This window comes from Pholis gunnellus (genome assembly GCF_910591455.1).
Source record: "Pholis gunnellus genome assembly, chromosome: 5".
Lineage (NCBI taxonomy): Eukaryota > Metazoa > Chordata > Actinopteri > Perciformes > Pholidae > Pholis > Pholis gunnellus.
Window position 1 is genome coordinate 24,625,019 of NC_136531.1, and position 16,244 is coordinate 24,641,262.

The 16,244-nt window shown below is 45.2% G+C and overlaps 1 protein-coding gene across 1 annotated transcript; it reads left to right on the top strand.

The window, feature by feature from the left end:
- Positions 1 to 1,933: 1,933 nt before the first annotated feature.
- klf3 (Kruppel like factor 3 (basic)) lies at positions 1,934 to 15,680 on the top strand. Its single transcript, XM_079158719.1, has 6 exons — positions 1,934 to 2,222; positions 9,052 to 9,112; positions 9,602 to 10,124; positions 10,782 to 10,899; positions 12,837 to 13,003; positions 13,728 to 15,680. The coding sequence occupies exons 2-6, from the start codon at positions 9,071 to 9,073 to the stop codon at positions 13,907 to 13,909; spliced, it is 1,032 nt and encodes a 343-aa protein (XP_079014845.1). The 5' UTR covers positions 1,934 to 2,222; positions 9,052 to 9,070; the 3' UTR covers positions 13,910 to 15,680.
- The last annotated feature ends 564 nt before the right edge of the window (positions 15,681 to 16,244 follow it).

Here is a 16,244-nt window from a genome sequence, read left to right on the forward strand (position 1 = left end):
ATAATGCAACTTGAATCTAAGGAACTGCATTGCATCAGTGTTCTGCATTGCGTTCTAAATCAGCTCAGCGTGCCACAGTAAGAGCTCTTTGTTATGCTTACAATTTACTATGGCCCCTTGCCAAAGACATAACAGTGAATTTCGCTTGAAGAGTCCTGATGAAAGATTTTAATGGACACCTGCCAGCTGATCAATCAACGAGTTTTCATTGAGGGTACAGTAAAAAACGGCCTTACTGTGTTAAAACGGTGTGTTGTACATGCGAGTGAACCTGGCATGAACCTGGTGTGTCCGTCCTGGCATGAAAAAACATGGACGTAGACAACAGGTGAAGATTTTAAATATAAGGACCGCTCAGGGTGTACACCGTGGCCACTGGCCTAATGTGTGCAAAGCCTGCGTGACTCTGAGCTGCAGAGCTGGGTGTTGGTTTCTCAGTGGGTTCACTAGTAGTTCAAACTCCTTCACTTTACATGGAGTCATTTAATTCAGTGCTAATAGCAAAAATATTGCTAAATGGATCCTTAACTGGAAATGTAGTGTGAAGCATAATATTGTCGCTATGGCTACCTGCATTTCATAGTTAAACTGCTAATTTGTTTGAACTATGAAATGCCCTGGAACAGCATTTTATCTGTCAACCAATCAGAAACACGTATTGTCTGTAGCGATGGGCGAGAACTGTTGCATGATATTATGTCCTCCACACTTTATAATTGTCTCGTAGTATGCAGTTCCTTGTGGGAAGAGCATGTCTCTTGTCACGCCCAGGGCCTTCCACTTCCTTCTACACACACACACACACACACACACACACACACACACACACACACACACACACACACACACACACACACACACACACACACACACACACGTTAAACAACCCAGTGGTACATTAAGTAATCAAAATCAGCCCACTTTCAAAATTAAAACTAATTTGTACTTCTACCATATTTAGCTGAAGATTGTCTATTTTTATATAGTAATTCTTAATGCTTGTCAATAGCGCATTTCTGGGTCCGCTGGAGTGAAGGGAGGCATGGGAGAACCAGAACCAGGACTGTCAGACCCCGTTGCAGTCAAATTAGAGCTTTTCTGAGAGGATTCAGGTGCTCGGAAACACTAACACTTTCCTCCACAGGGACCGCTAAAATAAAGACAAAATATAAGCTCCTTATAGTACTTTTAAGTAAAAGATGTGAATATGCTTTCCATCAATAACAAGTGAATTCCTCAATGCGACATTCAGGTCAGAGCGCCATATTTTTCATACTGAACATTTAGATAGTATTAAGCACACAGTTCACCGTATCAGTCCAAAATCAACTAATAACTGATGGTGATGCATTATTACAGATGAAAGTGTATCGATCCCCAGGGAGCGGGGAAAATTCACAAGTTACCTGGCGGCATATAACATAATTTAAATGTAATCCACTTTTACCAGCTTCAACATTAAAGTGATGTTGTCTGGCCTTCACAGTTATGCATCCATTATGTTCCAGTAATAGGCCTATAGATATATACTTTTTTAAATGGGCCATTCTGCATAATGAGTAGGTTAATTTCACTTTTGCTGCTTTAAGTAATGAATACTTTTGTACTTTAGCTCAACTAACATTTTGAAAGTAGGACCTTTAACTTGTATACAAGTTAGCAGAGAAGGTTATATTTCTACACTGTGGTATTATCACGTTTTAGATTTGAGCAGCCTCCTTCTTTCACCACTGACTGTCTCCAAACTTGAAAAGAAAATTGCACCACACCACACACACACACACACACACACACACACGCACACACTAAGCGGACCACCCCGCCCCGGTCCCGCCTCGGGTCCCGCCCCGCCTCGCGGGCCCGACCCCATGGAGAACAGACAGCCAGACCGGATCATGTGACGGGCAATAGTTTCTAAACGACAAAACCCGGAGAGACACACGCAGAGAGACACACACGGAGAGAGAGACAGAGAAACAGAGAGATAAAGAGAGGGAGGGAGTTTCGTAACTTCGGGAAGTTTTGTGGAGCAATCGATCAAGTGGACTCGTCTTGTTTTCTTGTGTTTTTTGTGAGGCTGATGTCAGTGACACAGCGGAGCGCCGATCGTCGCCTGCGTCACCTTTTCACCGGAGTTGCCTTTAATTGAGTTTCTCTCACTGACACGTCCGGAGAGTCCGTTGAGGAACTATCGTCTCTCCTGGAAATACACCGTCTGAGCTGTAAGTTTGACTCCGCGATCCTCCTCCAACCTTACCGGGGGCACTTTTATATGGTGACCCCGGCAACCTGCTCTTATTCCCTACCGGATATATACTCCAGCTTTGTGTGTGTGTGTGTGTGTGTGTGTGTGTGTGTGTGTGTGTGTGTGTGTGTGTGTATTTTATTTAACGCAGATTTGTAATATGGCAAAGAAAAGAAGTCCATAAAGTCCATAAGAGTTTTTAGCGGGACCACGCTGAGGCTGTGTGGTGCCTCATTAGTTCAAAGTTGTTTTTATGACACGCTATTTGATTTTGTGTGTTAAATCAACATTTTTGCATATTTCATGTTTTAAAAAGAAAAAAAGAAGAGTGTCATTTAAAAAAGAAAAGCGTTGATTTGGTGGCTAAATGATGGTAACAGTGGCAGCAGGGAGACTGCTATTTATAGCCATCAGAGCCTTTTATAGAACACAGTGTGGTTTAATTAATGAGCATGAAATAGTGGTCAAATACAGGCTTGTGAGGGGGAAACAGAGGCTCTAACAGTGATGTGTCTCCATCTGTGCAGTTGGCTCCTCTCTGTTTCAGTGCTGATGACATGTAAATTGTGAATGTGTGGTGGTTTCAAATGGTTTAGAGATTTAGCACAGATATTAAAAACAGAGTGATCAGTTAAGGCCTCAGTTGGTCTGTTTGTTTTTCCATTTAAGAGATTCACTGTTTTCGTTTCAGAAATGTCAAATAAGTATTGATGATCGTCCAATTACAAGCTCTGACCAAGGTGCATGTGTCTGATCGTGTCCCAAAATATAAAGATCTTCAATTCAAAATAATGCAAAAGCAGCAACATGTCACTTTGGAGAAGCTGGGATCATTTGCCATTTTTTTCTTGACGAGACAGCTGAAAAGATTCATCGATCCTCAAAACTGTTGCTGCTTCTCTCTGTCACTGGACGCATTGACTGATTGATTGATTTATTGATTTATTGCTTCAGCTGTAGATCTGTTTGACAGGCCGTCAGTTTATGGCTGAATCTGATGCCCCAAGCAGCGTATAGGCTATATGTGCGAGATGACCGTCAGTGTCACACACACACACACACACACACACAGGAGCGTAGTGACAGGTGTGTGCGTGTATCTGTGTGTGTTCAAACAGTCAGTCGCACCTGAGCTTCTTTGTCTTACCTCTGTTTTCACTGCATCTTTTATAATACACATCTGTGTGTGTGTGTGTGTGTGTGTGTGTGTGTGTGTGTGTGTGTGTGTGTGTGTGTGTTTCTCCGTCTCTGTCTCTCCCTGTTTCCTGTGCTTTGTTTCAAGGCTGAGGCTTGCGTCACACATTCCACTTGGCATATGAAGCCCTTATCCTGTTTAGAGCCTGGAGTGAGAGAGAGGGAGAAAGAAGGGAGGAGAGAGGGATGTGGATGTGGGGGGTGGACGAGTGGAATGAGGGCGACCTCTCTCTCTCTCTGCCTCTTTGTCTTACTTTACAGTCTTCAACCTCTCTAGAAACGTTTAAAAAAGAGGATGACCTCTCTTTATTCATTTCTTATTTGTTTCCTCATTAGAGAATTACCCCACCCACCCCTATGCCTTTTTTTTCTCCCCCTGAATCAACACTGATGTTATCCGGTGGAACAAAATGCACACACACACACACACACACACACACACACACACACACACACACACACACACACACACACACACACTGCTCAAAGGGCATGTCCGAGGGAACATTAGGGCTAAACATTAAACTCCTGGATGCCGAGGAGTCGTTGGTTTCTCCGTTAGAAGTTAGGGGAGTAAGCGCACCGCGGTCAACAGACTGCCGTAAACGTAAAAAAAGAAGCTGTAACTCGTTACACAACTGTGTGCGCAAGCACGCATTCGTGCAGTGTGCGCGCGCTTTGGAACCACTGGATTGAGCCACTGTGGCTGTGCCTTGCCCCCAGCCCCCTCCCCGTGTTTGAGGTTCATTGAAGTTTTGTCATATTTTGGTCGAAACCCACTTCGTTTTCTTCCCCGATCCCGTCTCTGTTCTTTCCACTTCCATTTAGACATAGTTTGGTCAGAGCGGCTGTTTTCTTTGCCCTTTCTCTCCTTCCACAACCCCCCCTCTCTCATTCTTCGGGTAGGGAGGTGCAATGTGTGTGTGTCAAGACAGGAAACCGCAGGCCCCCTGCAGCAGCAGCCCCCCCCCCCCCTATTTGGCTTCACTCCCCTCTTTGGCTTCTTTACACCCCCCGACCCATCACGCAGTGTGGAAATAATAACAGTCAGACTAAACTCTGAGGGCTTCCGCTTCTCCCTCTCTTTCTGCCCCCCCCCCCTCTCCTCAGTTCTGGAAAGCCTCAAAAACGTTGCTCTCTTTGACAAGTAGCCTACGGCTCGAGCTTGCACGTGTGTGTGTGTGTGTGTGTGTGTGTGTGTGTGTGTGTGTGTGTGTGTGTCTTTGTCAGTGTTTGAGCCTTGTGTTAACTCCGGTGTGTGTGTGTGTTTTTGTAATGTTTTTTTTCGCGCGATGATGGATCCTGCCTGCCCCCCCCCCCCCGCTTCCCTCGAGGCCTGCAGTCTGCTGGAGAGGGCTCGCGTGAGAGTGTGGGGGTAGGGGGGGTAAAAGGATGAGGGAATAGGAAGCCAGAATGAGAGGATAGGGGGCTTCAGCGGGGGCACTTTTAAAGTGAGAGGAGTCGGAGCATGGGGAGCTAGGAGTAGGAAGTGAGGTAAGGGGTTGAAACTAGGGACCAGGGAGGTACAGTGAAGGGGGGGGTGGGCTAAATTGGAGCAGGTCTAGGGCAACAGAAGGAGAAACTACATCGGAGGTGAGCTCAGAGAAAGGAAAAGTTAAACGCTGGAAGATTAGCTTGATGACTCATGCGGCCTAATTGGGACACTTAGTTATAAGAACAATCGAGGGCGTTTCCCCTCGAGATGACGCGGCGAGAGCGATGAAGTGCCGCCAGATCAGAGTGACAGTCATAGTGTGACACAGCACGGGGCCAACGTGAGGTGAGACTGAGAGGTTGTAAAGAAACAGAGTCAGAAGCTAGGAAACTAAAGGCTGCGTGTGTGTGTCTGTGTGTGTGTGTGTGTGTGTCTAGTGCGGCATGTTCTTGGACAAAGCCGTTGTCTGGAGGTTTCTGGTCTCTCTGGTGATCTCATCATCTTCCAGCCTGTTGCCATTAGATGGTGTGTGCGCGTGCAGCAGCGATATGTCTGCGCGAGCGCGTGTGTGTGTGTCTGCAATAATGTAGTCCTTTAGTGATTTAGTGTGTGTATTCTGTCGAGCTTGCAGAAACTTGGTGTGCGGCTGCCGCGAGCGTGTTTTAAAGTGCGTGCGTGTGTGTGTGTGTGTGTGTATATGTGTGTGTGTGTGTGTGTGTGTGGTTGAGTCGGTAGCCAAGGACTCCAAGCCACAATATTTTCCCCCTTCAGTCGTGTTGTTTTATAACATTCATAGAGAGTGAGGGGGGGGAAAGCGGGGTTGGTGTGTGTGTGGTTTGGATAAATACAGTAGTGAAGAAGAAGAGGTGTGCAGGAAGATCTGGAGGGCCAGCCCGAGGATGGAGGAAGAGAGAGAGGGGTGTAGGAAGTGTTTGCTGAGTGGGTTGGGGTTGAGCACACAGTAGCTCCAGTGACCTGAGAAGGACAATATTTGCAGACCACACTTGACATGCACAAACACACGCCCACACATAGGGAGAAAATACGGTCCCTGACAACTCCAGGTACTTATTTACAAAAAAGGTGCAGCGCGCGCCGGTTCCCACACGTCACGGTGCGTGCGTGTCCTGGGATTCTACGTCTGAAGGGAGCTACGGCACCTGGAGGCGCTCTGATGAAGCGGAGGTGCAACAGCTGTCTGGTTTCCATCTCGCAGAAGAGGTCGTTGTCCTCCGTCAGATCCGTTTGACCCGTTACAAAACTCAATCCGCCGGAGGATCAACGTTTATTTATGTTTTCATCATCATCATCCATCAGTATTTTGATTATTTTCTGGATTTTTCCAGAGTTTCTGCGCAAGGACAGTTTCCGTCTCTCACCGTCCTGCGGTTCATGTCCCTGTGTGGTACACCCTCACCACCATACACCTCCACTACACGTATTTGTGTCTCAGTCAGCATGATTCAACTTCACCTTCATGTGAGCAGGCCTGTGAGAGGGAGCACAGCAGGTGAGAGGACTGGTATGTTCTTCCGAGGGCTTGAATGTTGCAGAGGTTCAAATCTTCTTCAATACAGCATGATGTTCATTTAGTAAACGATGGTCCATTTAGAGGAAAATAGACCATGAAGCAGGTTATGCTTTAGAGCGGGGCGACCTTGTGTTGGACAAGTCGCCAGAGCCGTATACGGCATCTCTACCACAGCGTCACTCTTCCAGTCACCGGTTGCTAAAATCCAAGATGGCGACGGCCACAATGCCAAACTTGAGGCTTCAAAGTGGTACCACAAACCAGCGAGTGACGTCACGACGACTACGTCCTTTCAGTTTATGGTCTGAGTCCACAAATGTTTGTTTTTGATGGGCGTTTTGGTTTTGGTCCGCAGCTCCTTATCCACCCTCTGCTGCCCCGTCCATTTCCGCTTCAATCGCGTTTGTATTCCTGATTCCGGTTTAGCGCTAGCAGCGTTGTAAACAATGACAATGGCCTGTTCTTTTGGTGCTTTCCGTCAATGACGCTGCGTCTCCTTGTTTGCAGATGTGCTCAGTTGTGAGTCAGACTCTTTCAATACTACAGTACTTTCAGTACTTGCTGCATCGCTGTTTCAACATTTAGATACGAACACAGGAGAGACACAAGGAGTGGGGACTTCCTCTATGGTTTTGAATGTATTGTGTTAGTAGGGACAACACCTGTACGCAGTGCCTCATACCTGCACTTATTCTGTGTGATCCACAACCACAATAGAGCAACTGCTTGACCTCTCGTTGAACTACAACACAATGCAAAACCCAGATTAGAAAACACACCCCCTTTCTCTCTCTCTCTCACACACACACACACACACACACACACACAGGCCCCACCTGACTCTCTTTGTTTCATCGGAGCCAGGCGGAGGGTGAGGCTTCAGTCGTCATGTTCACACCCTTCCTCACCCAGCGAGCGAACATCCTGCTCTCCTATTGGTCTGCTCCCCATCTAGTGTGTGTGTGTGCGTGAGTGTGTGTGTGTGAGCGTGTTTGTGCTTGCGTGTGTGCACAAGAGTGTAATGGCCTGTGTTCTTGCCCATTTTATTAATAATTAAAGGCTAACTTGTCTCCAGACTGTGGACTTTAATCAGGACACACACACACACACATCCCCGCTCATAAACACACTCGTCCGGGCACAAACAGAGTCATCGCAGCTGCACCTGGCCATTCCATGCCACGGTAACTGAAACCACCTTTGAAACCTCACGCGCTTCTGATCCAAACACTCAACAGACTTAATGGGTGGCGTGTGTGTGTGTGTGTGTGTGTGTGTGTGTGTGTGTGTGTGTGTGTGTGTGTGTGTGTGTGTGTGTGTGTGTGTGTGTGTGTGTGTGTGTGTGTGAGGTACTACTGTCTTTGACACACACACACACTGGTCCGTCGTAAAGTTGTCTGTCCTGTCAGGTGGACAAGTGAGCAGGAAGAGCTTCAGGTAGATGCTGAAAGTAGAGAGGAGGAGCAGACGTGTAAAGTGTCTGACAGAAAGAGATGTTTGGCTATTGTCTTGCGTGATTTACTTACTGGGCTCACTCATTCTCACACACACACACACACACACACACACACATCTCACACCTCAGACACCTATACTTAACTACAGACCCTCTTCTAGCCTTTCCCTCCACTTAACGTAATTTACTTTTCATCACTTCTCAAAGATGTGTGTGTGTGTGTGTGTGTGTGCGCGTGCATGAGCTAGCCCTTTTCACTTGTTTCACACATTTGCTATTTATTTCATTATCTTCTGCCTTTGAAAAAAAGATAATGTTATGAATTATTGATGGTGTTGTACAGTAAAATATGAAAATAAGGATGATGGTGGAATGTAAGAAGTACATTTACTCATGTACTGTACTTAAAAACAATTCTGTACTTACATTAACTGCCACTTTATACTTCTTCCAGAGGGACAGCTTCTACTCTTTACTGCACTACATTCATCTGACAGCTGGAGTTACTTTTCAAATTAATATTTCACATGAAAAAAGATATTATACAATACGACACATTAATAAAGAGTAAACCAGTGCTTCTAAACCTCTTCTGAGTCTCGTTGAGGCCCCCTTGTCACGTTTCAGATGTCTATGAGTTGTCGTCTCAGAGACACGTTCCCTCTAAACTTCTCACATGGTTTCGTTCAGGCAAAACAACAGTTTTGAGGCCTAAAGAGGTCAAACATGGTCAACGATTCTCGAAACCAAGGCAAAGGTTAGAGAAAAGTCTAACAAAATGAACCAACAATCCATGAAGCACCAACATGTTCTCTCTCTCTTGCGAGCCCATTAATCATCTCACGACCCCTGACATCCATCTTGTGACCCTTTAGAGGGGCACGACTCCTAGGTTGGGAAGCGGATTTTCTGCAAAACAAGTACTTTACTACTTTTTAATAATTAATGTATCTTTAGGTGATGATAAAATGACTGTACTCTTACTTTTAGTGCGGTTTTAATTATACTGTGCTGAATATATTTGTTCTTTAATTAAAGGCTCTGATACTGGCTTACCACCACTGGTTATGTGTCATTACTGGTTTGCATGTTGGACCATACTTAAAAGTAAAGGACATGATGAATGAGCGTGTTAATGTGTTGTTATGTGTTAAATGTGTGCACTGATGGCTGTTTGTTTTATTTTGTAGGAGCCTGGCCTGTGCAGCCATGCTGATGTATGACTACCCTCTGAAGACAGACATGGAGACGGTAAGGCGTGCGTGTGTGTGTGTGTGTGCGTGTGTGTGTGTGCTCCCATCATGCCCAGACATGTTTTTGATGCCATACAGTAACTCTGACTGACACACACACTCCCCGTTACGTGTCTAGACAGACTGGTTCCCACATTCCAGCTCTTCCTGGACAAACACGCTGCTAAAGATTTGCATACAATGAGTACAAACACTGCCAGGCAGCAGGCTGATGAACACGCACACGCACACACACACACACTGTACTCTGAGACATAACAGGTATCTGCAAACAGAGCTGGGTTTAGACTTTCTGGCTGGCCGTAGTTGTTTGTGCGGCAGAAACATGTTTTCCGTGTTCTTCAGCGCAGAACGGAAATTTCAAACTGCTCTTTTGTCCCCCTTCACCGCTTCCTTCTTCTGCATCCTCTCTCTCTCTCTCTCTCTCTCTCTCTCTCTCTCTCTCTCTCTCTCTCTCTCTCTCTCTCTCTCTCTCTCTCTCTCACAGTCATTCTACTCTTCGTTAATGAAAACCGCGGAGCCATACGGAGTGATCTTCTCCCACCCCACCCACATCTACCACCCCACGCACATGGCCGCCTTCGCCCAGCCCCACACACCCAGCAACGCCACGCACACCCAGCTGGAGCCCGTGGACCTGTCGGTCAGCAAGCGCTCATCCTCCACCTCCTCCCCGCCCTGCTCCTCTGCCTCCTCCTCCCCGGCCTCCTCGCGCAGCTCCCCGCCCTCCCCCTACAGCGCGGCGAGCCGCGCCTCCCCCCGCTGCTCCACCCCGCACGCCCAGCTGCGCTGCTCGCCCTCGCACGCTCTCCTGCCGCCCACGCCCTCACTCTCCTACCCCGCCATGGTGGCCCCCGGGGTCATCCAGGGGTCGGGGGTTATGATGTCTCCGGTCATGGTGCCCCTGTCTGTCCTCTACCCCTCGCCTCTCCACCTGCACCAGTCGATAATGGTGAGCCCACCCATCCCCAGCGACGACGGCCATCATCGGAGCAGGGAGCACAAGACAGGTGAAGCCTCTTTTATTGCAATTAATTACCAATATGTATTGCAATAAAATAATCAATTCTGTTGATATGACATTAACTAACATTGCACACTATGTGACACACTTTGAGAATCGTAACAATTAGACATCACTGTACAAGTGCTGGCTTATCAGACAATGTTTTATTTCCAGATTTCGTGAGAAAAAAACCTTTCTCCTTAAATGAACATATTATTTTCTGAAAATGAGGAAGTGCTTTTTATTTCCTCTGTTTTTAGAATAGCAGTTTCAGCAAATTTGTTATGTTCTCTTTTCTGTGGCCAGACGGAGGTCACTGACAGTCACAGAGGTCAGCCTCTCTGAATCTCCTGTATCTGATACACACGTAACTGACCGATACATATTAATAATGTAACGTCCTCCTCTAGAGGCATAACAGCTAAACTAAATGTCCCGTTACCATGGATAAATATATTTTTATTTTGTATTCATTCATTTTATAGATTTTATTTCTAAGAGACAAACAATAGAGGTGATAAAAAAAGTAAAAAGAACAAAAACATTCTGACCTGTGACCGTGCAGAGTTGAACTTAACTTGATGTATGAAATACTAACACAATGTTAATGTGAATACATCACGACTGTGCCATACTGACCGGGCAATTTGTATCCACCCAGCTCACTGCGGCGACGCCCACGACCTGCACAAGCCAATCAAAACGGAGCCCCGCTCTGAGCTCGCCCACGACCTCCACGAGGTGAAATCGTCAGTCATCAGGATACCACACGAATACGGGTGAGAAAAGCAGCACCACACGTTTCACAAGTTTCGGCGTCTGCTGCGGCGCTTCCCCTTTAACTTTATATGGGCCTGGTGTTCAGAGGCTTCCACCGGATCCCTCTCTGTTCCTGTTGTGAGCATTTTGAAAATTCAGGGGCAGTCCCAAGCCTGGGACTGGGTTTTGTTTGAGATACCAAAAAGTATGATTCAATCCAGGGAGTATCTATGAACTAAGAATATTACCAAGCATTCAGTGAAATGGGGTAGTTTGAGCACATCATTTCTTTTGCAAGTAAGTGAATTTAATATTTTAATTTGTGCTCAGTACATATATTTGGATTTGAGTCCACAATAAAGAATAACTATCTCCCTGCCCTGTATGCTCTTATTCACACATTTTCAGGATTCATTTCTAATTGGCTTCTTTGTCTCCAGTCAACTCTCTGCTGTCTCTATTAAATAAATGTCCACAAGTGCAGTCTCTCCAAGCTCCGTTTCCTCTTCTTGCTGCGGCAGCCTAAAGCCGCTTGGAGAAAACACAGGACCCGTAACGCAACAAGTGTCGTAAGCGACATGTGAACACACCGACTGTGATGTTCTCGTTTCCCAATGTCGTCGGCAGCCACACCTCTCCTTGCAGCTCCTTATCTTTCCAGTCAGCCACACTGTGATCTCGTCACCTTCCGCCTCTCCTTTCTTCCTCCTCACCTCCCTTGCTCCGCACTTTCTGTATTTTTGGGGCTTTTTTCTTTAAGGCGCTCATTGTCATGGCATATCCCACTCCTTCTTCACTTCCCATTCCTCCTCTCCTTCCTGTTTCCGCCTCCTCTCGTCGTCATCTGTTTTGGTTCCCATTTGTTCTCCTTCGACAAAATAACCGCGAATAGGAATATTTCCTCGAAGAGATAATTGCATGTGTGTCGTACGTGTAATCGTGATGGAACGCTGCCAGTCAGTTGTTGTTTGTGTGTGTGTGTGAGAGTCTCTACTGTACTCGTCAGGGCGGTTACCATTACAGGCCGCTGTTGCCCTCGATGACATATGAAATAATTGGACCCTTGAGGGGGAAAAAAAGTGGGTGTGTCTTTATCTGTCATCTCCTCTCAAAAGACAATGTAAATAGACTTTATGTACATGGTAAATAGGTCAACTTTGCCCAATGTGTATGATAATGATAGGTTAGCCAAAATGTGTGTGTGTGTGTGTTGCGGGGGATTTTCTGCACATTCCTTTACGCCGAACTGATCTGTGAGGGATTCATATTTCAACACTCGACACCTGCTCTCAACCGCCACTTACACACACACACACACACACACACACACACACACACACACACACACACACACACACACACACACACACACACACACTTTAATGATGGTGCAGAAAGACAAATCCTTCTTGTTTTCTTTTTGACTGTAAAACACTTGAAAATGTCGCTTTTCTGCTCCATTCTCTTCTGTACTCTACTCTTTTATCGTTTCACAGAAAAGCTTTTCTCACACACACACACACACACACACACGGTATTAGAACCCTAATCTCCTCGTGCTCGTCGGAGCCGGGCACGAGAGTGTTGCAAAGTTGCATCTACTATTTCACAGTTTTTCGACTTCTTCTGGAGCTCGTTTTCCCCCACTTTCAGCATCCGTGGCGTCAAATTCCAGTGAATGAATCGTTGGAACGGTTCACTGAAACCACGACAGAGTTAGCGGGACAATAGGAAAGGCGTGGCAGACTTTGGAAAGAAGGCGGGGGGGGGGGGGTGTAACTTCGTGACCGGTAGTAGTTTCTTATTGCGTCGGAGGAGCCGCCGCAACCAAATTAAACTTGCATCAGATTAGAGTTCAACATCATGAAGTTGTCACGTGACGCCGCCGCCCTCTCCTGGTCAAATCAGATAAAGAAAGAGGACTCTAACAAAGTACTCTCCTCTGTGTTTCTCTCAGGTGCAACAACCCATCCGTCATAGTTCATTCGGGCGCCAAGCATCCTCCCCCTGTCGAGTCTCCGGACACGCTGAAAAAGCGGCGAATCCACCGCTGCGACTTCAACGGCTGCAACAAAGTGTACACCAAGAGCTCCCACCTGAAAGCGCACCGAAGGACACACACCGGTAAGAGGCACGCGCATACACGCTGGACTTTAAAGGCCCAATCCCAATGTCCCCCCGTACGTACTCACGGCTTTTGAGGCGCGCACCCGTAGAGTCCGCGAGGGTTTAGTTCTGTCCCACTGTCAGATCATCGAGTGTTTGACGCTCTCTGGCAGACATTTTGAGCCCTTTACGAACCCTTTCCGTGCCCAAGGGAATTACCCAATGCAATATGACGTTAAACACGGGGTAACCAGTGGAAGCATGGAGATGTAAAAAAAAGGTAAAAGAGGACGGTACAGGTGTGTTCAGCCTGGAATATTAAATTTCCTCTGAAACATTAAGGGTTAAAGATTGAACAAAAAACCCATGAAATCAGAGGATATTTATTTATTTATTCATCAAATATTTTATTTTGTCATTGAAGCTGTTTTGACAAAAAAGGATAAATATATTATCTGAAATGACCTCATCTTGTGAGGAAAGATTGTACATCTTATTTTGTGTCGTTGTCATAGTAACGTGATATGTTGCAGCAAAGTGCTGTCCCGTTCCTATTTACACTATTTCAAGCCCGCACAGTCTCTCCCACTCGACCACTTACCAGGTGACGTCAGTAAGTCCCTGAGGGTTCAGGGTTTGAGGCTTTAGGGGGGACGTTGGGGTTGGACCAACCATTCGCATTATCTTCACCATCACTCATTTCTTTCTCTCTCCCCCCCCCCCCCCCCCCTCCCACACGCAGGCGAGAAACCCTACAAGTGCATGTGGGAAGGCTGCACGTGGAAGTTCGCCCGTTCGGACGAGCTGACGAGACACTTCCGCAAGCACACGGGGGTCAAGCCGTTCCAGTGCCCTGACTGCGAACGCAGCTTCTCCCGCTCCGACCACCTGGCTCTGCACAAGAAGCGCCACCTCCTGGTGTGAGAACCGGAAAGGGTGCAGCTTGAAAAAAAGAAACTCGGTGCTGGTTTCAACGTTGGACTGTACCACTTTGACTTGAGGGGTGTTAACAGAGTTGGCCTACACGTTGGACTCCGGCAGAGAGTGGGGAAACGTTCCTCAGGGTGCAAGTTTAGACCCTTTATCCCCATTGGCCCTGAGCGTTAGCCGGCGTGAGCCTATTTATCATCACTCACCATCCTGCAGATTTATCATCAGCTCAGTTTGACTTTAAAATAATACACAAGCATCGGCTGTGGAAGGCTTCTGCATCTCAGCTGGCCTGAGATTCAGAGGCCTCTTGTGGCCGCAGAACCAAACTGCATCGACACCCGCTCTGTTTCACTCACATACAGCACGCTCAAGCTTCTGCATTACGACATCAGCTCTCATTTCTCTGCACGCAGTCAAGTAATGATTGTGGACTCAAATACACACACACACACACACACACACACACACACACACACACACACACGCGCGCTATTAGCTAGCTAGGCCAATATAATGTGAAACTCCGGAATGTATCACTTCTCACCTACTGTGCATCGTGTCATACATACGTCAGCTTTCTCTCACCGGCGCAGCTACCTGTGACGTAATGCTAACTCCTCCTTCATGGACCGACACATCCAAACACCACACACCTCACCTGCCTCTGTTAATTAATTTACATCATGAAGTGACTCAAAAAAATAGAAACTCAAAAAACAAAAACAGGTAGCCATTGCTCGCTTTCTCTTGTACGCATGCATACATGTTTAACGGCACACACAGCAAGAAAACATGCACTCAATAAAAGCAACCTCGGTCTGGTGTGCTTTTTCGGTATTTGGGTTGAAAAAAAGAAAAGAAAATTGGGACTCTGGGTCTCATTCGTTGTCGGAGTGAAGTGTTTGATTTGTTTGTTTAATGTTTTCATTCAGAAATGTGAATGTTGCTGCACAGGGGCATTATAGTGTTAGCGAGGAAAAGACACCACTTGGTTGGTTTAAGGGTAGAAGCAATGATATGTCTTATATCGAGTTTATGTATCTATATGAACTATTGTGACACAATGGTAGCCTTTCTTTTATCATGTATGACACGTTTATGGGGAAAATGCAAAGCAGGGAAATTAGTTTTTCAGGAGCAGATGAGGTTCATTCCAGCCCGCCACACCGGATATATGTCATTTCTACAGTAAATAACGTCTTCTACAGTTTTCTTAATATGCTCCTACTACACCGTCATATCTTTAGAGCACAACATTTACAGCACAACAAGAAAATAGTTTTGCTCATAGTGTCTTTGTACATGTCTCCAATGTGCACTTTATATATATGTATATGTGTGTGTGTATATATATATATATACATATACATATATATGTGTGTGTGTGTGTGTGTGTATATATATATATGTATATGTGTGTGTATACATATATATAGATCTATATGTATGTGTGTGTGTGTATAAATATATATATATATGTGTATATTTGTAAAACATTCCCAAAGCCAAACATTTTCTAATCAGTTTTTCTATTCACCTGCTGGTCAGTTTGATAAGAAACACTTAAAGTCTTGGTTTGTCATTTTCTAATCATGTAAAACCAGAAGAAGGTGTGATCCTTTTTTTATTACACAAACACACACACACGCACACACTGAATGTAGCGGCTATACTGATCTGCATTTTGCCCCTGGATATTCTTTGCGGTTTTTGCTTGTACATGTTTTTTTGTATTTCTGCAAATATAAGTTTATATATATATATATATATATATATATATATATATATATATATATATATATATATATATATATATATATATATATTATAATTGATTATTAGACTGAAAGGGCAATTAAAGGTTTTTTATTAAGCATGATTTTGATACTCTCATAATAATGGATATTATACATTTCTATAATGTTCTGTCTATAATAAACCCCATCTCTTTTTAATCTAAACGTTGGCAATACAAAGGGAACATGTTAAACTGTGAACATATAACTGTACAGGTCTATCTGAAATTTGTGCCTTTATTTTAAGAAAGAATATTCATACCACTTAATAAACTTATTGATAATATTTGCAAAATGGAGTGCTGTGTCTTAAATTCTGTATGGGTTTGTACTGAAACTGTTAATGGAGGTGTTAGTAGATTAGCAATCACGCAAAAGTGCCAAACATTTGCTGGTAGCTTCTCAAATTGTAATATTGACCCTTTTTCTCGGTTTATTAATTATGTTATATTATAAGTTAAACATTTTGGGGTTTTGCACTGACTTTAGCTTCAATTTCAGTTTATTTAAGCTGCAAAATCCCCCTTATT